Below are 24,345 nucleotides of genomic sequence, written 5' to 3'. Positions count from 1 at the left end.
TCAAGCTTGTATAAGTGTTGATATGGCCTTTGAGAACCCAGAGTTACATCCATGTCGCAATGAGTTACTAGAGGATCGTATCTTGGGAGGGAACTTAGACATCATCTTTTCCAACCCCCTTGCTTTACAAATGAGGAAATGGAAACTCTGATAGTTTCCAGGTCACAAAGATATTAAGCAGTAGAGTTACTTTTGGACACTCAGTTTGTTACAGGAGATACTGATTAGTTAGGTTGATTCATAGTGATTCTCCTTTTAACATTCATGAAGACCTAGAGTAGCAAAATGAACTTGGATGAAAATTCTTATTTCTTTGGGGATGGTGAGAGTAAGGAAGAGCTTGTGACATTGGTGAGATTAATGGAGAGGGAGGAAATAAGCATTTATTAAACACAGTGTATACAGGTGGTGTGATAATCTTTTTATAAATAATATGTCATTTGCCTTTTCTACTTTCTAAAGTCTAGTCTTTTAGATGAACAATTAGGGTTTCCCAGCCTGGAAGGTGTCTATTTATTGCAAAGGGTTCACAAAACTGCATGTACAGCAAGCATTATCGTTATCATATTCATTCAATCATTCATGAACTATTCGTACTTTAATTCAATTTTTTAAAAAAAAACTCCTGGTATATTTCATAGTAGGCACATTAGGAGACAAAAGATAAAATTTTAAAAGTCCATAATCTGTGGGTAGCTCAGTGGTTCAATAGATAGGGTCAGGTCTGAAGTCAGGAAGACTCCTCTTCCCAAATTTAAATTTGGCCTCAAACATTTACTAAGCAAGTCACTTAATATTGTTTACCTCAGTTTCTTCCTCTGTAAAACAAGCTGAAGAAGGAAATAGCAAACCACTATAGTACTTTTGCAAACACCCCAAACTCAGGAAGAGTTGGATATGACTGAAAGTGATTGAACAACAATCCTGGGGTGAGTATAGAACATGCAGGCTGGCTCAATATGTACATACCTAAGTCAGCACTAAATGTAAACAAAAAAAAGTAATTTCTGTGGAGAAAGACATTTATTTAGCATCTATAAAATATGCAGGTGACACAGACTAAAGATAAGCAGACACACTTTTTGTAGACTAAATAATATACCTCTCTCTCTCTCTCTCTCTCTCTCTCTTTCTCTCTCTCTCTCTCTCTCATATATATATATATATATATATGTGTGTGTGTGTGTGTGTGTGTGTGTGTGTGTGTGTATACATATATACATATATATGTATATAATCACCAATTTTCAAATGTATTATATGCTGTTGTGATTAAAAAAAATTTCCAAACATCACTGAATCCATAGTAGCTTTTTACTAGCAAGTATTTTTTTTCTTAATGACTAGATACTGTTAATATATTTTTCATTTTGTCAGCATGCTTAAATTGTTTTAATGTTAAAAAGGACTCCTTATGCTCAAAAATTCTGGCATATAAAGAAAATGTGGCATTAGAGATAGCCAAAAAAGAGAGGATTGAGACTTTTACTTCATGCCTTCATATTTCAGATTTAAAGGGAGATATATTTGTAACAACAGATATATGAGTTATGAAAGCAATTTATTTATTATGTTGCTTTTTTGTTTCTATATTTATATTTTTAGCTTTTTATTTTTGAAATTCATGAATAAATAATTTTCAACATTCACCCTTTGCAAAACTTTGCTTTCCAAATTTTTCCCCCTCTTTTCTCCCCATCCCTCCCCCAGACAGCAAGTAATCCAACATATGTTAAACATGAGCATTTCTTCTATACATATTTCCACGATTATCATGCTGTACAAGAAAAAATAGATGAAAAAGGAAAAAAAATGAGAAAGAAACAAAAAGCAAGCAAACAATAAAAAAAGATGAAAATCTTATGTTGTGAAATTCTCAATGATTCTCAACGATTGTGCAGATGGCTCTCTCCATCACGAGTCTGTCAGAATTAGCCTGAAACACCTCACTAGTGAAAAGAGTTACCTCCATCAGAATTGATCATCGTATAATCTTGCTGTTGCCATGTACAATGGTCTCCTGGTTCTATTTACTTCATTTAACATCAGCTCATGTAAGTCTCTACAGGAGTTTCTGAAATCATCCTGCTGGTCATTTCTTACAGAACAATAATGTTCCATTACATTCACATACCATAATTTATTCAGCCATTTTCTAACTAATGGGCATCCACTCAGTTTCCAGTTCCTTTTCACTATAAAAGGGCTGCTACAAACATTTTTGCACATGCAAAGAAATTTATAATTTCTTTGGGATATAAACCCAGGAGAGACAGTGCTGACTCAAAGGGTATACACAGTTTGATAGTCCTTTGGGCATAGTTCTATATTGTTCTCCAGAATGGTTGGATCAATTCACACATGTTGCCTTTTAACTTTTGTGTTGTCTTTTTTTTTTTTAACTTTTTAAAAATTCTTTTGGAATTTGCCACCAACAAATATATAAGAAATATAACAACTCATGGTGGATATGGAAATTGGCAAATAAATTATGTTACAAGTACAAGTAATAAAAAAGTCACTTAAAACTTGTCTTTTTATCTCCACCATGAGGTCTCCTGGTAGTGCAGGAGAGCAAGCATCAGATTAGGAATTAGAGACCTGGGTTATTCTAGATTAGCTGTGCCACCAACTTTTTATGTGACTTTGAACAATTAATTTTGCCTCTTATGGCCTCAGTTGCCCAGATCTATAAAATGAGGGACTTGAACAAACGTTACTTCAAATTTCAGCAATCTGGGAGTCCTTTCTCAGTATTATCTGTGATGTAATTAGAATGTAAAATGATCATTTTTTCTCATTTGAAGAAATAGTGGTTACTTTTCCCCAAAATTTCCATTTTCTATTTTTTCCCTTCCCTTTTCTTCTTCTTCCCTTATAAATCCTTTCAGTGGAGTCATGTAAACAGATAGTGCAGTTATTTAGATTGCACTAGAGTTGAAATGAACCAAATGGCAAAGATTTTGGCTTGATCTAAAGTAACAGTTATTGTTATGGAAGTTTTGAGCCTGTTATAGGAAGCACAAATGAAATAACATCCTCTTATTGAGGACTACCCTGACATATTTGAGGATGCAGGTGTATAAACAAAGCAGGAAACACTGGATTTCAAACTGCGGTTAGAACAAGAAAGTATAGAGAAAACAACAGGTAGAGAAAGGGATTTTATGGCTCTTATTCAAATTTTATTAACAACTAGAAATAAAAAAAAACAAGCTCACTGAAACATCTGGTTCTCACTTTGAAGTCAGTGTGGGTAGTAAAAGAAGAAACAGAGTTGATATCAGATGACTTTTTGGTTCAAATCCTGACTCTGCCCCTTATTTATTTTGTGACTTTGGGTAAAACACTCTAATCTCTAAGTTTCAGTTTCTTTATCTATAAAATGAGGGGATTGGAAGAAATTAAGCATGGAATAATAAAAGGTATGTGGACTTGGAAAAGCACAAGACTTGCATTTAAATACCAGTTTTTCTACCTATTATTTCTGTGACTTTGCTAGAGCAATTTAGTCATCCTAAGTTTATTTCCCCATCTGGAAAATGAGAAGTTGGGCCAGGTGACTTCTCGAGGGATCTTCTAACTTTGAATTTATCATATCATCACGTATGGAAAAAAAGAAGGATAAAACAAATTAATCTTCTTAACCTGGAGAGAAGAGAAGATCAAAGGAGATTTCTAGATTCTGACAGAAAGCTAATTTGGTATAGTGAAAAGAACATTGGACTACTCAGCATCAGTAAAGTGCCTCCTCTGAACTAAGCCCTGTGCTTGCTAGGTACTAGAGCTATAAAGACAAACATGAAACAGTCCCTGTCATTAAAGGGCTTATCCTCTATAAGAAAGACAAAATATATAAAAACAAGGTAATTTTGTGGAATAGTTGTTAGCATTTTACAAGCTCAGAAAAGGCTAATATAAGAGGTAAAGTCTGAACTTTGCTCTGAAGGAAATTCTAAGAGGTGAAGATAAAGAAGTAATGCTTCTTAGTCTATGCAAAGTTGATGAGGTGGGAAGGAGAATATTATGTGTGAGGAATAGTAAAAAAGACCAGTTTGGCTGGATCAAAGAGTATATGAAGGGGAGATATGTATAATGATGCAGGAAAGGTGAGCTTCCTTTTCTGCATTTATAAAATGAAGTAAGTGGTTGGAACAAATCTTCAGAAATATGATTCTAATTTTTTTCTTGTAAGTGGAGGAGAAATTTTGTTTACAAGCATCCCTTAAACATTTTTTTTTTGGGGGGGGGATTTCTGCTTACTTGGAATTACATAGAAAGCAAACATACACACAAGGTTTGGAATCGAGAGACTAAAGTTATATTCCCTGTCCCTGACTTTGACAGCTATGTTAACAACTAAATAAATTAATCAAATAACTTAATCTTGATGTAGCTCATTTTTTATGTGCAAAATGAGGATAATAGTACAGAAATATGAGGATAAATATGGGGCCCTACATATGAACATACTTTAAAAAGTTATATGAATATTGTCAAATTAATATAATTGAGATTGTCTTGATAAAAAGTATATTTCTTTATTAGGGATGATTTCATTTTCCTCCATGAGACAGAACACTGCTTCAGATAGGAAAGCTTACCGACATTTTCTACTGGAGCTACCAAATTTTCATATAAAATACTGGATCTTTCAATATATGGATTTTCTTCACATTGTTCTCCCAGTTTTTCCATTTCTTTACTTTCCTCAATTTCACATTAGGAAAAAGGTATGAATGGTGGAAAAGATAATGAGATTTGGGTAAAATGAGACAGGAATGGAATGTGTGATGTGACTGAAAGTTTTGGGAGACTGAAGATAAGCTCTAGGACCAGGACTACTCTATCAACCTCTACATGTCATTAAGCATGATATTTAGCATGGAGATAGGAATACTTGGAGGGTGTGTGATAGTTATCAGGAAAATACCTGTCATGTGGAAGAGGGATTGAGATTGTTAGGAGCAAAAAGCAAAAGTCATAGATTTGTATTTTATATATAAAAAATTGGGGGGGGGGATTTTGTTAATAATTAGAGATATCCAAAAGCTGAAATAAGAGTGGCCTAGAGGTAGTGACCTGCCCATCACTAGGAATTTGGGATCCAAGATTGTATGAATATTTGTTGCATATGTTGTAAGGGCACATTTTAGTGTATATCAGAGATGTAAGATATGACACTCCTGGGCAGCTTTGCCATGGCAACATTCCTAGATCAGAACCATTTGTGACTGTGCTCTGAACCAGATTAAAATGTTACTAGGAAATAGTTATTGTTATATAACTTTTATATTATTAACATTACTGAATGTTTATTAGATATTATATAACAATAAAACACTTAGTGTTAATATGTGGTTTTCTAAGTCAAAATATGACCTGCAAGTACCTTTATGTGTGATTTAGTGATTGTGTTTCTATTTTTGTTTGACATCATTGATTTAGATCGCCTTGGAATTAATTTCCACCACTGAGATTTTGTGGCTTTTTGTATAATGGAATATTATGTCCTATTTACATTTCAGCAAAGCTAAATGTTGGAAGCTGGCAAAAGACAGAACATTGAAACAGAAAGGGAAAGCCTTTCAGATATGAAAGAAACATTCAGTGCCTTAAGAAGGTCTAAAATTGTGAAGAGTTGAGTTCTATTTGAAGAGGTAGGCAGGTAATGAACTTACCCCAGTGCATAGATAACTTCTATTCCCCATTCACTTATCTATGTAAAACACAATGGCATCTTGAAAGTAAGTTGACTTCTCATAAGTAAAATCAGAGTTCAAAACTGAGCAAGTCTACCTTGTAATTGAATGTATTATTTAATAACAGAGGATAGACTTCTCTAACCTCCTGCCTAAAGATGAAAAATATCAAAGATTCTAAGGGAGTAAATGCCAATTCTAAGTCAAAGGTTGTTGAAAAGTGAATTGTAAGACTACAATTTAAGAGAATACTTGAATGGTCGGCTAAATGGAAAGTTGAAGGTGGTAAAGCTACTCATGGAATAACAAAAGTAGGGAGCCCAGTATATAGACTCATCTATTGGAGGTGTCATACCTTGTCCAAAGCCCAGAAGCTAAGAAACCTGCCTGAAGGCATTAGCTCAGGGGCAAAATGGTAATCCTGGTTCAGTCTAGCAACAGCAAATCAATAGCAGAAGGATCTGTCCAGCCCATCCTGGAAGTAGGTGTGCCCAGCAGCCTAGCTTCTTGTCTTAGTGAAGAACCACTCCCAGCAATGAACCATATCAAAGAGTGAGCAAACTGTTCCATATACCTCAGCCTAGCATTAGATTGAGCTATCCAGCTGGATCAGTTCATACTTTGAGAAGCCAGCCTACCTGAATAGCAACTAATCTATCATTAATAGTATAACCAAGACTTTGAAGGAACACAGGTCCTGCAATTTCTGAATTGTGAATTGTGGCAGCCATATGTGTTCTCTAAATATGTGTCTTGCTGCCATTATGCTTTAAGTTCATGACCATTCTTGTTCTCATGGACCCCACATGATTTGTGAGAGACTGTATCTTTGTTTTTTTGAAAAATGTTTTGTAACTATGGTTCTTTCTATAACATTTGAGTAAATGCATTTTCTAAGAACTAATTTTTTTAGATTATTATTGTTAAGATACTCCAGTGGGGGATTTATGAGATAAGGTTAGAAGAATAATCATCCATAGGGTTATCTTAAAAGTAGCAGCAGTTATCCATCTAGAACTCAATCTGCCAATGCAAGTTTAGATTGGAGGTGTGGATGGGGGCAAAAAGAGTGTTACTTCTGTAAGTCATTTGAAGACACAAAAGGGTTTCCTCTGGTAGATTCATAAGAGTGGAAATGTTATATGTATTTTTAAGAGATTAATCTCTTTCTTAATCAAATGGCTTCCTTTACAATGTTTCTGTTAAATGTTTTTTTCCTCTAAGGAATTTTGGATGTCATGTAAATATAGCTACTAGATTTAGCCTACTATTTTAATTCTAGATGACCCCCATGCAAGCATATGGATTACACTCTGACATAAGCAGTCCTGTACATATTGTCCTATCCTCTGCTGTCACCATCTGCTTTGTTTTTGGAACTGTGCAGGATTATTCTGGTTTAATAGAATCCTACTTATGAAGATACATTGCAGCAAATTGGCAAACCTAAATGTTTTTCAGACTTTGAGCAACCAAATACATAGACAGAGCAGAGCAAAAACATGAAAGATTATTCAGATTTTACATAGGTTTAGCTGAAAATTAAGTTTTACATCACTACCTTCCATATATGAAAGCATTTTTTATTCTTTAATAAAGGATTTTATTCTTATGCATTGAAATAAGATCATCATAGTGGATACTGAGCTTGGGAGCTTGAAAAGTCTTAGCTATCTTTAGATTTCCCCACAAAATGCAATATCACTAATCCTGAGTGTTTCATAGAACTAAAGAATCCAGGAAGACTCTCAGTTTAACTAGATTTGAACAAAACCCCCTGCTTTAGCATTGCTAGCAAGGTTTTTTTCAGTTTTTTCTCAGATTTCCAGTTATAGCAAAAGTTGACCTCATGGCTAAAATATTTTTCTTTATATCAAGCCCAAATCTGTCCCTCTATGACTTTCACCGGTTTTTCACCTAAATTCTGCCCTGTGAGGCTAAGCAGAAGAAAACCAATCCTTCTTATATAAGATAATTCTAAAGATCACTTGAAGAGAGCTTATAATATTCTCATCTCTGCCCCTGTCACATTTCTATAATGATAATTTTTTTTCAGACTAACCATTCTGAGGTCATCCAGGTTATTTTAATATATGATCTTTAATTTTCACAATCCCAGGAACCCTTTTCTAGAATTATCTCAGCTTGTTCCCCTAAAACATGCTGCCCCAGAATTTATCACTATAATCTTCATGTGATCTAACCTAGGGATCAGCTCAAAAGAATTGTGCCTTCCTTTTTTTTTTTTTTTCCTGGATACTGTCTGTCTTACTGTAGTCTAAGAGTATATTCATGCCTTGTTACACTATTGAGATTTGGAGTTTGCAGTTCTGATATATTTTTCACAGAAACTTGTGTTTAGCTATGCCTTCTCCATGCTGAATATATATAGCCGATTTTTAAAAAACTCTTTTGTAGAACTTAATATTTATGCCTTTTAAAATATCTTATTCTAGTATATCCAATTTTTCTAGATTTTAGCATATATATATATAATGCATACATATATGTATATATGTGCATAGGCATTCATATATACATGTGTGTGCATGTCCAGTATTTAGCTATGCCACCTGTCTACTTTATATTATCCCCTTTCTCCTAGCAGTCACCTTCCTAACACTTATCAAACGTAAAGTGTTAGGCTACAAACAATTCTGAAAAGGACCAAACATTGTTGGCCCCTATGGCCTCATTTCTATGAATTGATCCATATAATTAATAAAAATGTTGAATAACACTGAATCAAGTATTGGGTCATTGGACTTTCACTGGGTTCATACTCAAAGCCTTTGATAGGAATAGTGAAACTATTGGATTGGCTTTCAATAATCCAAAATAAATCCCATACCCTATAGCATTTAAGCAGATATCTTTAAGGAATCTAAAGTAATCCCTATTAACATAGTTGTAGAACATATTGCCAGGCCTATACTTGAGGCTTTGGAGAAGACATGATTAGATAGTTATAAACTGTTTTTGATTTTTAGTGGGCTGCAAACTCAGTATCCTAAAGTGGCAGCCAGAAAACTTAACATAAGATTGATTTAAGAGAGAGAGAAGATGCAGGATGAGGGAATGTTGATCACACTGTATTTTCTCTCATAAATCACTATCTGGAGTAACTGTGTGTTCAGTCATATCCACCATATTTTTGAAAGAATATTGGAAAGCTATGGAGTATCCAGAAAAGAATAACTAGGATGGTAAAAGGACACAAGAAGACCAAGCAACATGAGGATCATTTATAAGTCCTGAAGATGTTTTGTTTGAGGAAAAGACTTAAAAGAGGCCAATGGAAATATCAAGTATCTGAAAGGCTATTTTTTAAAAGAACAATGAAATTTATTTTGTTGGAACCCAAAAGAGCAATAGGTAGAAATAGCAAGGAGGTAAATTTCAGTTTAATGTTAACAATAACTTTCTAATGATTAAAGCTATTCAAAGTGAGAGGGATTATTTAGGAAGTAGTAGATTCTCTTTCATTGGAGGTCTTCAAGAAAAAGTATACAGACCCTGAATGTTTTGTCAAAGGAGTTTTTTGTTTATTTATGGACTATATAGTTTCTTAAATTCTGTGATTCTGAGTTAATTCATTACAGATTTGTTTACAATTTACAATGGTGAGTTAATGTTGGGACTGAAGTTTAGGAGACATACTCAAATTTGATATGACACAAACTAACTAGTCATAAGTAAATTACTATCTTTGGGTTTTTTTTTTTTTTTTTGGTTAGATAATTCACTAAATCTTATACTGTGTTACAATTACTTCACTGACATATACATTCACCGATACACTGAAATCTCCAGTCACCTAGCCCATATGCACTAGGAATCATTTTTAAAAGATTACTGAGGAAACAAACAAGCTCTTGAAAATCTAAATCAAGCTTATGAACTATATGAGCAGCCTATTGTATGAACTCAGAAAATACAAAGTAATTGTTGTTTACTTAATTAAAATATGATAAGATTAGGTTTGCTTTAAATACATACACATAGATACATACATATATACATCTCAAAATCACAAAATGAATTCCAAAATCAAGTACAAATGATGTTGAAATTATCAGCAGATAATCTCTATTATTAGAAGCAAATATTTACTGGATACACATATTGAATAAGGTCATACGCTAGCAAGAATGGGAGATATAAAAGAAGAATCAGACCAGATTGATAGCTTGATGATCTCAAAATTAAATTGAAGATGATGTGACATCATAGTTTCTTCATTTATAAAATAGGGATGGGATGGAGTGGTGTTGAGAGAGTAATGGCACTTGAATTAGGTGATATTTGTTTTTTCTTCAAACTGTGAAACCTTAAGGTCTCTAAATGTTCAAGTAAGATTTAAAAAAAATGTTTCAAATGAGATCAGTGAATGAAGCACTCTCTTCCATTAATATAGATAACAAACTGAGCACTGACTGTAAGAATTTAAAAGGAAACTCACAGGAATTAGAGCTGGAATTTTGGGGGCACAAATCCAGGCCTCTCAATTTACAGATGAAAAACCTGAGGTCCAAAGAAATGGAATGATTTGCTTATGGTCAAACTGAGGACAAGCAAATTGGGATTCAAATCCAAGCCTTTGACTCCAAAAGTAGAACTTTTTTCCATTCCATTCTATTGGTGTATGTCTCATAAAACAGTTTTATCAACATAATTTATCCTTGTAAAGTAACTTTAAGTGTGCAAAAAGAGGTCTAAGAAATAACTTTTCCATTAATCAAATACACTCCTTATATAAGGAAGAGATATGATGTATAATTACATATAATTTTAAATTTATGTGTATCTATTTTATATATGTGTGTGTATATGTGTATATGTGTGTATATATATATACACATACATACACAGGTATCCCCCAAACACAAACACACACACATTTATGCAAATTTGCAATTTGCATGTGTCAGAAGTAAAATTTGAAGCAGGCATTTCTGAATTTAAATCTAACAATCTTATGTTAATCCCAAATTTTTAAATGTTATCTTTTACAAATGATTTCTTTCTTGAAATAAGGGATAAATCCAGTTGATTTGCTTCCAGTCTTTAATTCTACTATACCTTGTTCATGATGACTTGACCTGGACAGATCTAAACTTAATGTTGGGAAACAATGTGCTTTTTTATTAGAATCACACACACATACACACACATACACACACACACACACACACACACACACAAATACATGTTCAGTATTTACTAGAAGGGTGAACTAACTCAGTTTTCACTGCTTTTAATTGAATTAAGCTGGACTGAATTAATTTTGACCAACCAACTTATACAGATATGAACTGATTTAACTTGTTTAAAAAAAGGTATGAAGTAATTTTGACTGGAACCAGTTTATATTAGTTTTAACAAATTTTGATTGATCTGAATTGTTTTTTAATGGATTTAAAGTGGTTTTAAATTCTCTAACCTGGCTTGAAGTGATTTTGATTGGTTTCAACCAGTTTAAACTAGTTGGAAGAGGTTTTGACAGGTTTTTAATCCAGTTTTAGTAGGTTTTAGCTGGTTTGGGCTGGGTTTAACCTGTAGGTTTTGACTGAGTTTAACTGGGTTTTTTGGGGGGGGAGTGGGGGGGAGGGGATTGGTCTGGATTTAAATGTTTTCAACTCTTCGTATTAGTTTTAATTGGTGTAAATCAACAGAACTATTTTGAACTGGCCAGAACTGGTTTTGACTTGTTTTAACTTGTTTAAGCCAATTGAAGTGGTGTAAACTTTTAGAACTTTTTTTGGTCATATTTCCCATCTTAATCCATTTACAACTCCAAAAATTAAAAAAGGAGAGAGAGAGAAGGAGAGAGAGAAGAGAGAGAGAGAGAGAGAGAGAGAGAGAGAGAGAGAGAGAGAGAGAGAGAGACAGAGAGAGACAGAGAGAGTAAGAGAGAGACAGAGAGACAGAGAGACAGAGAGACAGAGAATTTTGTAGAGGAGGTGACCAACCAGGCATTTCCAAAAATAACTTTTCATTCTAGTTACTAGGTATGTGAATGTGAAGAAGGAGAGAGGCAGTTGAATTTATGGGAAGCAGATATTAAAATAACATTATTAGGGTAAAAAATAGTATAAAATCATCATCACTTTCTACATGTTGCCTTTCTTATATACTGATTTATAAGTATAATAATGATTACTCAGTTTAGTGCTCAGTATTAAGACTGATCATTCATTATCTTTTAAAATTAACATATATTTGCAAGAAGCTAATATTGTTGCCCCCCCCCCCCAAAAAAAAAAAAAAAAAACAACAACTTATGTTTGAGGAGCAATAATAATTTCATCTAGATTTACAGGGGAAAATTAGATTTGAAATAGGAGTGCTTGTGCTATATAAATTATTTATTTACTCAGCTGATTAGAGCACAGTTTGATAAGACCAAGGTCACTGTTCGATTACTTCTTGAGGCAATTGCACTCTGGCAGAGAGCCACAAGCCATATTCCAATCCACTAACATACTAGGTCATGGGGGATCAGCTAGAAAAATGTGGTTATTTCAGTGTCACCACAAAACAAAACAAAGCAAAACATTTGCTACTTAATAATAACTTATTTGAATATAGACAATAAAAACTTCAAAAAAATCAAGCATTTTTATTTAAATAAACTAATTTTTTCTTTTTTCCCCTCACTAAATAAAATATCCTTATTTAAAAAGAAAAACAAACAAACTTGCAATCACAGTTTTAGCATCGTGTTATATAATATTTTTATAGTCAAGGTGATATCTCTGATTTTATCTAATTAAGACTTCTTGAGCTCATTTTCTTTGTATAAAACTCCCCATTACTTAGATTTTAAATCAATAAATTTACATTTTCTTCTTCTGTCATGGTGTGCACATTAAATAGATTAGGAGGATTTTTTTTTGTTTATTTTTGTAGCCAAAAGCAAATTTTTAGAAATCAAATTTTGAAAGATATTTGCAATGTCAGGGAAAGAACTGGAAAATTTGGAGATCAACTCCCATTTTGTTTATGATATCTTACATTAATTTTTCATAGATGAAACATTAAAATAGATATGAGATGTTATCTCATATAACTTTTATTGCAAATATTATTATATAAATATCTTTCAAGTTATATTAATCATAGTTTAAAATTCTTTTATAACTTTCTCTCAAAACTCATGTCTCCTGGATGCCTCATAACAATAAACCTTTATCCTTTTCAAGCAAAAAATAAAATAGGAATTTTAAGGTTTTTACAAAATAATATTTTAGTACTTATGTTCTTATCTTCCTATTTTATTAGATATTGCATTAGGAAAAAACCTATCATGGAAAATCATAATGATTAAATAGAAAGTATTCATCAAAAGCAGACAATGGTACAGCTGAATAAATATTTAAGAGGTTTCTTATTTTCCTAAATAATGTCTTTTTACCTATTTACACCACAGATTGGTGTTTCCTGTTCTTGAGATTATAGTAGTCAAGAGGTCAGAGCTTTGTACATAGTAAGTAGACTAAAAATATTTGTTGTTGATGAGGATGTTTGGGGAAGAAAAGGAAAGTCTTTCAGATAAAACCAAGCTTTAAAAAATGGATTTCTTAAATTTTTAAGATTAATGGATGTCTTTTCAGCATGGAAGGTCAGAACAAAATGATATACACTATGTGCAAAATGGTGCAAGGTTGTTGTTCTGTCTTGTCTGACTCTTGATGCCATTTGATATTTTATTGGCAAAGATGCTGGAGTAGTTTTCCATTTTCTTCTCCAGTTCATGGTACATATGAGGAACTGAGGAAAACAGAGGTAAATGACTTGCCCAAATTCACACAGATAGTATCTGAGGCCAAATTTGAATTCAGCAATATTAATCTTTCTAAGTGACTTCAGGCCAGGTAGCTCATTAACTGAGCAATCTAGTTACTTATATTAGGTACTGGGGATACACAAAGAGAAAATGGTCTCTGTTCTCAAGAAGTTTACATTGTATAGTGAGACAGATTACATAAATACAAGTTTTTGTATGTGTGTGTGGAGGGGGGTGGGGGGGATGATAAAAATGGGGAGAGGGAGAGATCAAGAAGACTTCAAGAGATTCAGGAGATAGCATTTGAAGTGAGCTTTCAAGGAAACTAGGGATTCTAAGAGAAAAAGCCGGAAGAAAGTACATTCCAAGAATGAGTGACAACCTGAATCAAGACATGTGGATTTTAGGAGATGGAGTGCTATGTGTGATGGAGGTAGGGGAGAAAAAAAGAAGGAAGGAAGGAAGGAGAGGAAGGAAACATTTACAAAGTATATACTATGTGCTAAGCAGTTTACAAATATCCTATTATGAGCTTCACAAAAACCCTGGGAGATAGATGCTGTTATTATCTCCATTTTACAGTGGAGGAAACTGAGACAAATGGAGATCAAGTAATTTGTCCAGGGTCACATGGCTAGTGTTGGAAGAAGGATGTCTAGATGACCAGTTTGACTAGACCAAAGAGCCCATGTCTTAGTAAGCCTGGAAAGGTAAGTTGGAGCCAGATATTGAAGAGTTTGGAAGATATTGTCTTTCCTAAATTGAAAATAAGAAAAATAATAACATCAAAAGATAAACCATTTAATCATTTAATTAGCATAAATGTTTTTAAGCTGATACACTTTTCTTTACCTCACAATACTTTGCAATTAAAGTACAAAATTCAATTTTCTTGAAATATTCTCTTCCTCAAAGAATTGACATGATATGCACCTTTCTATGTATTTTGAGGAAATTTAATAAGGATTAAAAGAAAATCTAGAAAAAAAAGTGTTGTGTTTTAATTCAATTTCACTTCATAGTATGTATGCAAGGTGCCAACATTTGTCCTGAGGGCATGATTAGTTGAATTCTTTTCTCTCACCCCCTTCATATTTGCACCAGCTGCAAAACAACTGTAAAAAGTGAGGACACAGAGTGATTTTGCTGAAAAACTATTTAAACAGAATTAATATTTGGGGTCTCTGGAGAGTATTAAATATGTGATATACATGGAAGTCAATTCAAGACAGCATCTGAAAACAACTTATCTGGAAACTGATTGTAGTAAGTGAGTTAAAAAAAAAAAACCACAAAGAAATAAATGTGACATTTTAATAAAAAAATCCTGTGTAAAACTTTTAGCCAAGTTTTCTTTCTCTAATAGTTGAAAGTTAGTAACCACCATAGTTCAATATTTAGTTCTTAGTAATGAGTGTCTACTATAGTTTCTACCTATCTTCTATCTTCATATCTCTCCTTATTTTTACAGATAATTTGAATGGATATAAAAATGAGAACTAACCAAAACTTGACTTTCATCAGAAGCAAGAATGGTATAGTGGAGAAAATACTGGATTTGTAGTCACTCTATGGTTTTGAATCTTAACATTACTGTTTACTACTTGTTTGAATTTCCACGAGTCACTTTATCTCTCTGAGTCTCAGTTTACAAATCTGTAAAATGAATGAGTTAGACTAGAATAAGATTCCTCTAAAATCTAAATCTTGTTTCCAAGAGAGTATTTCATCTGAAACATTTTGTACAAATAAACTGTCTTAAGAAATATCCAAGGGAATTTATGATCTCTTTTCCTAAGAGTTTCTATTACTATATGTATCCAGTTCTGAATGCTTTATGGAGGTTCATTACAAAAGGGCCCTGGGAAGTCTAGCAAAAGTGCCTATTCAAGCATTTTTATTGTTGACTTTTTTCCCCAACAGGACAAGAAGTACATGAAGTGATGAGGCCCAGGGAAACACCTGATGCTCCAACAAAGGAAGAAAAAAAAAGGATTCTGATTACATACAATTACATGAAGTAATTGTTTTTGAAAAGCCAGAAAAAGAATGAATTGTGAATTTACATTTCTCTATGTTAGAGTCCAGGTAACAATCTGGATTAAAAACCAAAAGTAACAAATAGGTTAAGACATTAATTTCTACCAGAATACAAGGATGTTGGTTGGCATTTTATAAACACTAATCCAAACACTGAAAGGCATTCAGTGAAAACTCACTGAGACTATGTCCAATGAGTAGAGGCTGAAATCCTGAGTTCTGTTCTACACTGCCTAAGTATTTGGGATGTGCATTCGCCAAAAATATAAGGAAAGTCCCACAAAATGAAAAATGATAAAGTGGATAAACAATGATTCGCCAAAAGAAAATGCATGTCCTGGCTTGATAACTCTACCTTGATAACTCACTTCTGCAAAGAAAGAACTATTTTAAAAAATAACAATAACCAAAAAACTGATTGTAACTTCAGAACTTTGTTGAGCAATACCACCCAGGGCGGGACCTTACCCATACCTTCCTTAGCAAATAAAGAGTATTATAATGAAGAAGTTATTGAGGTTCAAAAGTTCAGCAGTGAGTGCATTTAGAGTTTGACACACCCAGCTAGGTCTAGTGAAGAGAGTCAAGAGGAAGAACTACCAGTATGTGAAAAGCTTAGTGTGGAAACTGAAATTTGACTATGTGCCAAAAAAGGAATGTGAAGCAAGAAACCCCAAAGTAATTGTCAACCTTGAACAACAACAAAAGCCAGGATCATTTTGTATTGTTGCTAAGCTTGAGTGGGAGGTCGAACAGCAGCCGAGACAAACTGACCATGGAGAACTCAGTGGCTTCTTGCGTCCTATACTCAGGGGATGGCAAGGTAAATGGGTCAAAATCTGGAGTTACCTTTAACAAAGGATTAAGTGGAGAGAATGGGGACCAAAAATCTGTTCTTCCGACACTTGAGGAAGAGGACTTTCAGCACTTAGAAACTGAAGAAAAGTGCCGAGAGACTAGAACCAATGGGGCGGAAGCGACTGAGCTTTCAGCACACACGCCCTGCAGTCTCAGCTCGTCCTTGTGTTTTAGCTCCCTAAACAAATCTCCACCACAATCTTGTGCAACTGCGGCTTCCGCGGCAGAGAATTCAGAAGTCTCTCCCCCCTCTTTTACTTGCAAAGGAAATCGGGTAGTGAAAAACCAGTGGGAAATCAACAGTTCTAATGCCACGTCCGAAGAGTCGGGACAAGAGGAGGAGGAGGCTGCAAGGGCAGACCACAGCAGAGCAACTCAACCGCCGCCACGGCCTGTCACTTATTGTATCCAGCCTGAAGCTCAGCCCAGGAAGGAACCGCTGCAGCCTGGGGACCGGGAAAGTGGTGTGGGGGAGGAGGGCGGGGGCGGGGGCGGCGGCGGCAGCAGCAGCAACCGCCGCGGCATCTGCAGCATCAGCCAGAGCGATCCAACGAGTGGCGCGTTGGGAGAAGAACCGGACTTGGTGATCGAAGTGGCTGGACGTCGCATCCAGGCGCACAAGTCAGTGCTAGCTGCCAAGAGCGATTACTTCCGAGCGCGCTCTTCTAGGGAGATCCTGCGGGTGAAGGGGGTGAGCTACGCAGCGTTGCGGCTTCTGGTGGATTACCTGTACACTGGACACATGGGGGAAGTGAAGCAGGACAATGTGGCCGAGGTGATAGCCGGGGCGCGCTTCCTTCAGATGCCCTGCGCCCTGCAGTGCGCCACTGACGCCATGCGGGCGCAGCTCACCCTTAGCAACTGCTACCAAGTACTGACCCTGGCCAAGCAACAGAGGCTCAGCGAGCTCCGGGAGGCTGCCTATCGTTTCATGAGCGATAACTACCTCCAGGTGCTGAGGGAGCCGTCAGTTTACGGCCGCCTGACAGGCTCTGAAAGAGACCTCATCCTCCAGCGCAGGATGGAGGCCGGTCGCAGCTGCCTCCTGGTGGCCGAGATCAATGACGTTTTTGAGCGGGTGGGCAGCCGCCCCCAGAGTCGAGAGAGCAGCCGGCCCCAGAGTCCGTCAGCCTCTGTCTTGTCGCCTGGAGAGCAGCCACCCACACCGCCTCCAGCCCTAGCCCCAGGTTCGTCTGAAGAGGAGGGAGGTCACAGTGAGTCGGTCATCTATTACTACCAGGAAGCGGACAAGGAGTGGAAGGTCCTGACTCAGCTGCCTGAGGGGGCTAATGCCAAAGGATGTGCCATGTGCGTCCTCTACAACTACCTCTTCCTGGCCGGGGGCATCCTGCAAGGGGGACCCGAGGGGAGGGCTCGCCTGTCGGACAAGGTCTTCTGCTACAACCCAGTGACTGACACTTGGACCACAGTAAGGTCCCTGAACCAGCCCCGTTCCCAGCTGAAGCTGCTGGCCCTGGACGGCTATCTCTATGCTGTGGGTGGTGAGTGTCTGTTTAGTGTGGAGCGGTACGACCCTCGCGCAGACCGCTGGAGCACCGTAGCTCCTCTGCCCAAGGGCGCCTTTGCAGTGGCCCACGAAGCCACCACGTGCAACGGAGAGATTTATGTTTCGGGCGGCTCTCTTTTCTACCGCCTGCTCAAGTACGACCCCCGGCGGGACGAGTGGCAGGAGTGTCCTTGTAGTAGCAGCCGCAAGCGCTCTGCAGATATGGTAGCCCTCAAAGGTTTCATCTATCGCTTTGACCTGTGCGGGGCACGAGGTGAACCTCAATCGGTAGCCGGAACTTCAACAGCTAGTGGTAGTGGAGGGGTCAACGTGTTCCGCTATCATTGTCTGGCTAAGCGCTGGAGTCAATGCGCTTCGAACCTGAGACCTCCTGGGGAGGCATCGGGGCTCCAGCCTTTCCGCTGCACTGCCCTCGATGGAACTATCTATTGTGTGAACAGGGCCGGGGCATGGCGTTTCAGCCTCTCTGAAGAAGGAGATCCTGGTGAGGATGGTGGGCAGAAGGGAGTCTTCGAACAGGAGCAGCTCAAAGCCCCTTTTGATGCTCGAGGGGTCCTCTTTCCCTTTGTGCTCACTCTGCCAGAGAGGTCAGACAAAGGGGAGGCTGGAGTACTATAGGGGAAGGAGGAGTAGAGACAATCTTCAGATTCCCCAGCTCAAAAGTGCATGGTTCCCTGTAGTCCAAGGGCCATTTTGGGAAAAGAGTTGAGGGCTGTGGGAAAGAGGAAGGAGGTCAAGACTGTAAAGGTGGGATCTTAAGCGTTCCCAAATATAGGCTTGCCATAAATTTTGGGGAGAGTATTGTTTTATATTTCCCCAAAGTCTTCTCTACTTCCCTTGCTTCAATCCTTTTTGTCTTTACTTGATGGGACTAGTTGTAAATGCAGTCTATATCAGATTAATCAAATTTACCATTAAAAACAAGACAGGTTTCCTTTGTGCAAATAAGGGGGCACCAGAAAGTAACCTTTAGAACTGTTATTGGGAAAATGTTGGAATGTATAGTGAGGGCCTCAGGAATGTGCAGGGGTTAAGAAGCCAGGCTTCATTGTGAACTGGCACTATTAACTACCACATATTTGGAATATAGAGGGAATGTCAGTATTCTAATGATAAATGAACAGGACCAGAATGAATTTCTTGTGGCACCCCTGGAAGGAAGACTGGCCAATTCTATGAAAGACAATGGCCACTTTTGATTTTCTGTGTGAAGTTCAAATTTTTGTAGACAAAAATGATGAAAAGCTTTTAGATCCTTGCTAACTGGCAAAAAGCTAGATGCTACCAAAATTACAAAAGACCCTCTTTGTTGGGCCTGTTAAAGACAAAATAAATTGTTGAGACCCTAAAAAATATTAAATACTTAATGATTAGCATCTTTTTAAAAAAATTGTGCCATATAATAGAAATAAATCAGCAGAGAAAAAAGTTCACTAAACAGACTTAGGCCCTGGCATGAGGTCATTCCAGTTTCAGCTAAAGTAATGACTGTTAATTACTCTGTGGCATAATAATGGCATATACCACTGTTTGATTTTAAATCTTGAGAGGATAAATGTTTTTAGAAGAGAATATCCTGAAAAATTACATAAAAGACTTCCTTCCTGAGAGTAATTGGAAAAATGTTTCATGTGTTGCAGGGAAAAATAATGACATTGAAGAGAGGCTCATTGTACTAGACAATTTCCCTCCTCTTTAAATAAGATACCTAAGTGTATATAAAATACCCCTTTTGGATTTTGCTTGAGAGGGCTCATTTTCTTCAAATGATAAAATTACATTGAATAGGGCATAATAGAAAGCCAGCTTTAGAGTTAGGAAGAATTGGTTTTGGTCTTGCTTTGGACACATGCTAAGTATGAGGCCATTAACTTTTCAGTACCTCCAAGTAACACAATAAATTATAATTTAGAGTTCTGCATCAGTAGAGAGTCCCTGTGCTAGGAATCCTCTAAACTAGTGAAATTACAGGTCTAAACCAAATGAAAACAAAAAAAAAATTCCTTTTCAGTCATTAAAAGAATTAAAACAAAAATCTCATCAGAATGCTTGAATTATGTCTAATTTAAAACATTTAATTCATATTCTGAAATATGTATAAGGCAAACTAATTTTTTTTTACCAAATATTATTCTAAGAAAATATGGCAGCGTTACTCCAAAACTTCAGCTACACAGTGATAATGAATACATCCACACTGAAGGATCTTATATGTTTTGTTACTTATTATCTAAGATTCTAGTAAAAAAATGTATCTATTTGCCAGTTACAAATAGAATAGTAAAAGTCTACCTTGACATACATTACTTTGATAATTTGAAAGAATTTTATTCTGTTTTTGAATTTACTGATCATACTACAATATATTAAAAGCCATGTGGTGTAGTGAATAGAGAACTGACCTTTATGCCACTGTGTCCTGAGTTCAAGTGTGACATACAAATTGTGAGGCCCTGGACAAGTCATTTAATTCTCTAAGTATTTTATACCAGGGCTTCTTAAACATTTTCTACTTGCAACCCCCTTTCACACTAGAAATTTTTATCTGACTTAGGGCATATAGATATATTAAATAAATATACAAATTGAACATTTAGTGATAATAAATACAATTTTGCAACCCCACATTTAGTTATGAGACTCCAAACTAGAACCACAATTTAAGAAGCTGTATTCTATTAGATAACCCTGTAAGAGGTGTTGCAGGAAATTCTAAATTAAAGTGAAGACATAGGCTTTCATTGGTAAAGGAAGTTTCCTTATCTGACAGTTCCCTAGACCAATGAGATTACATGTCTAGTCCATCTCCTATGCTATGCTGTATTAATAACACCTTTCAAAATTGCAGAAATAGTTTCTAGTTACCAAGAGCTTAAGGGTAAAGCATATGCTCATAATCATAGACTAAATGTTCACAGATTCTGTTTTACATCAGGAAATGTGTATTTGAAAAAGTTGCTGGAATATTATTGAATTAAAAATGTGATGTCTTTTTGCTTGCTAGTTGGGTAATGTGAGTTGCTAACTGCGGGAGCTACTAGGACTGTTTGCTTTGGTTACATTTATCTTCAGAACCAATGGTTTATTGAGCCTCAAAACTGTCAATATTCTGGTATATTTAGAAATGATCAATTTGAAGCTCACCTTGTGCATGTCTTAAAGAAATGGAATGTAAAACATCAGTTGGTCATATATTCTGGTGTAATTGGATGTCTGCTAATGATTACTCATGTATTGGTATCTTGGCAAATTGGTTAATCATCTTAGAAAAAAAATGAGCCTTGTTTGACTTTATTAGTCATTTGTTGGAAACAAAAGGCATTAAGAATTTTTTTTAATCTGTAAGAAAAATGGAACTAGTTAAAGATTCCACTTAAATGAATCTTTTATTTTGAGCTTTAGTATTTTTGCTCCAAAGCTGTAACATTCATGCTAAAATATTAAACCATCCTGGCAAAAAAAAAAAAAAAATCAATGAAAGTATCCAGACAGGAAGTAAATAATTATTGTTATTTAACTCCAGCTATTGTTCCATTAAGTTTGAGGAAAGGTTTGAAATGAACTCATATTTTTTGAGAAAAAAAATGTTCACACTTCATGCTGTGTGTAAATAAAGAAAATGGTTTTTGAAAATGGCTTTAAAAGTATTTTTTTTTCTTATATCAAAAGTGCCTTTGTCACTCATTAAGTTCCTTAGGATTCTCCCTATTTGCATTGGTGATCAGCTTTTTCATTCTGGGATCTCCCAAAACTAATGGGGAATTAAGCAAAAACAAATCAAATATTTATTGATCTTCTGCAATTAAGTAGAAGGCACTTGGATAAGGGCTTGGAAGGATACAAAACTAATTTCCTCCCTTCCTCCCTCCTTTTTTCCCTTCCTCCTTCTCCTCCTCTTCCTCCTCCTCCTCCTCCTCCTCCTCTTCACCCTTCCCCTTCCTCCTCCCCTCCCTCCTCTCCTCCTCTCTCTCTCCCTTTCTCCTTCTCTTTCTTCCTTTTTCCCTCTCTCTCTCTCTCTCTCTCTCTCTCTCATTTCCCCCTCTTCCCCTTTCTTCTCTTCCCCTCACCTCTCCTCCTCCTCTCCTTCTTTCTCTCTCCCCCTCTCCCTCTCACCTCTTCCTTTCTCCCTCTCCTCCTCCCTCTCCCTTTTCTTCTCTCCCCCTATTCTCCTCTCTTACTCTCTCCCTCTCCTCTCCCTCTGTCTCTGTGCCCCCCCCCCCATCCTTTGAAGAAGCCTACAGTTTGAAAGAGGATATCAGACATATGCACATTTACTTAGAATAGAAGATAGAATGTGGTGATTACCTTAAGAGAGCTATACATTGGGATCTGGAGTTGTTTTCTTGATGAAGAGAATGAGGAAAGAGTTCATGAAAAAGTTGATATGAAAGTTGTTCTTAAAAGATGAATAGCATTTCCACAGTCTGAAATGGATGAGTAAAGATAGCAGGAATAAAAGCACTGGAGTAAAAAAAAAATGACCTATGCTCTTAGAATAGGACATCTCTAGTCAATTAAAAATTACACAATCAAGGAATATGATTATATATTGCAGTACTTTTAGTAGTCACAGTATCACTACAATAGCATCTGCTGGATTTTTCAATGACTCTTCAAAACTCTTAGAGATCTAGAAGTTGAGGATTAAAGGATAGAAGCTAACAAATTTCATCTGCAAATAGTAACCTATCAGCCCATTAAGAAAATAGTCTTCTTAGGAAACAGTATAACAATAGAAAGAGCATTGGGTTTGATGTCAGAAGCTGGATTTAAATCTTGGCTATGCCACTTAACTACTTGTGTGATCTTTCATACAAGTTTCTCTGGGCCTCAATTTCTCATTCATAAAACAATGACACAGACTAGATAACCTCTAAATCTATGTTTTTTTAAAGTGTGGTTTAATGTTTAAAGTGTCTTAAACATTAGGACAAATACTGGAACAAATGATGCCACTAGAGAACAGTTTATTTTTTCTTTCTGGGCCAGCAACCTGGGGAGTGGCCTGGATAGGGTGAACTGCCAGTGAATTTTACAATCTGGAGCAGATGATCTAAGGTCTTATTTGAGGGAATTTTTGACTTCCTGGATCATTTCTGAGGCTGAAATGTTTGGACTAAACAGTAATACATAGACCTAGCCAATGGATCAGGTCCTCTAGCCTAGGGTATCCTTTTGTTGTTCTGTTTAGTCTAGTAACATTGTTTCTGGAAACTTCAAAAATAGGTATAGAAAAAATTGTCTGACCAATAAAACATATGTAAAATAAGGGGAGTGGTGGGGGAAGCCATCTGAGATAATTTTTAGCTCTAGGGTCCTCGGACTATCTAGTATAAATATTAGTTCTCAAACAACTGTGAAAGTGTGAATACTATTTAGGGGAAATAATATGAAAATTTGAATCTTGTTTGGATTATTTGTCTAAAAGACTTAATGTCTTGTGGGTTTGTTAATCCTAATTCAATATGAAACCTTTTGGGAGTGATTTCTTGTCTTACCTTTGTCCCCTTCTCTTTGCTTTCCAGTTTTACTCTTAAAGAAGGGTCCTGAAACTCTAAAAATTCTTGAAAGAGAAAATCTCCTTCCTCTCTGCCTCAGTGAGGGACCCCGCCCAAGGGAAATCAAACAAGACAGTTTCATTCTGTTATCTAGGTGGGGTCTAGGTCAGTCTTGCAACTCATTGAATTCTGTTCAAATTCAGCCCAAGCTGAAACCCAGCTTGTAGAACTCTACCTATGAGCCCCCTTCAGTTGGTAGCCAAAGCTCCTATTATAAAAGAGCTAAACTAAAATCCTCTCTTTGCAAAGGTTCCAATCATTCCATGCCATGCCATTCTAGGATATTTCATGGAAACCTCTGCCCGCTGGAATAATATTCTTTTCCAGTGTCACCCTCTCTTTACCCTCACTTATTTCCCTAACGAGACTTTATGCCTCTCTGTCAGGATTTCTAATCTTACTTCCCAATCCCCATAATTAAACCTCTAGGTTTTCAGGTTTGTAAATTCCTTTACAGAGAATCTATGTGCTGCCATAAGGGAGTTCCCCAACCTCTCCATTTGGTTCCCTGAACCCCAAACCTGCCACTAGACTTTATCATTTAACTCCCTGACCACCAGAAATCCTAATCTCATTTTGGTTCCCTAAATCTAGACTTTATCATTTGGTTCCTTACTAAAGGGAACCCCAAAATCTAAACCTCATCAATTTGGTTCCCTACTTAAGGGAACCCCCAAACCTAAACCTCATCACTCTTTGCTCTTCTCTTTTTCTTCTATCTTCTGTTCTTTCCTGTTCTTTCCTTATCCTGTTCTGTCCTGCTCTGTCATGTCCTTTCAATCCTGAAGGACCCCTTCTCTCTTTTTATTCTGTCTCTGTCTCCTTCTCCCTCTCTGTCTCTCTGTCTCTCTGTCTCTCTGTCTCTCTCTC

At 36.3% G+C, this 24,345-nt stretch overlaps 1 protein-coding gene across 2 annotated transcripts in view; it reads left to right on the top strand.

Annotated features, from left to right (window-relative positions):
- Window positions 1-21,550, top strand: part of KBTBD11 (kelch repeat and BTB domain containing 11) — a 47,543-nt gene extending 25,993 nt beyond the window's left edge. For both annotated transcript variants that reach the window (XM_051976000.1, XM_051975998.1), the window contains one exon: window positions 15,415-21,550. In XM_051976000.1, coding sequence (XP_051831960.1) covers window positions 16,307-18,535 — 2,229 coding nt within the window. In that variant the 5' untranslated portion in view covers window positions 15,415-16,306 and the 3' untranslated portion in view covers window positions 18,536-21,550. The remainder of the gene's footprint in view (window positions 1-15,414) is intronic.
- The last annotated feature ends 2,795 nt before the right edge of the window (window positions 21,551-24,345 follow it).

Source organism: Antechinus flavipes, chromosome 2 (genome assembly GCF_016432865.1).
Source record: "Antechinus flavipes isolate AdamAnt ecotype Samford, QLD, Australia chromosome 2, AdamAnt_v2, whole genome shotgun sequence".
In the NCBI taxonomy this organism is placed as follows: Eukaryota; Metazoa; Chordata; class Mammalia; order Dasyuromorphia; family Dasyuridae; genus Antechinus; species Antechinus flavipes.
This window is presented reverse-complemented; position numbering and strand designations above follow the sequence as displayed.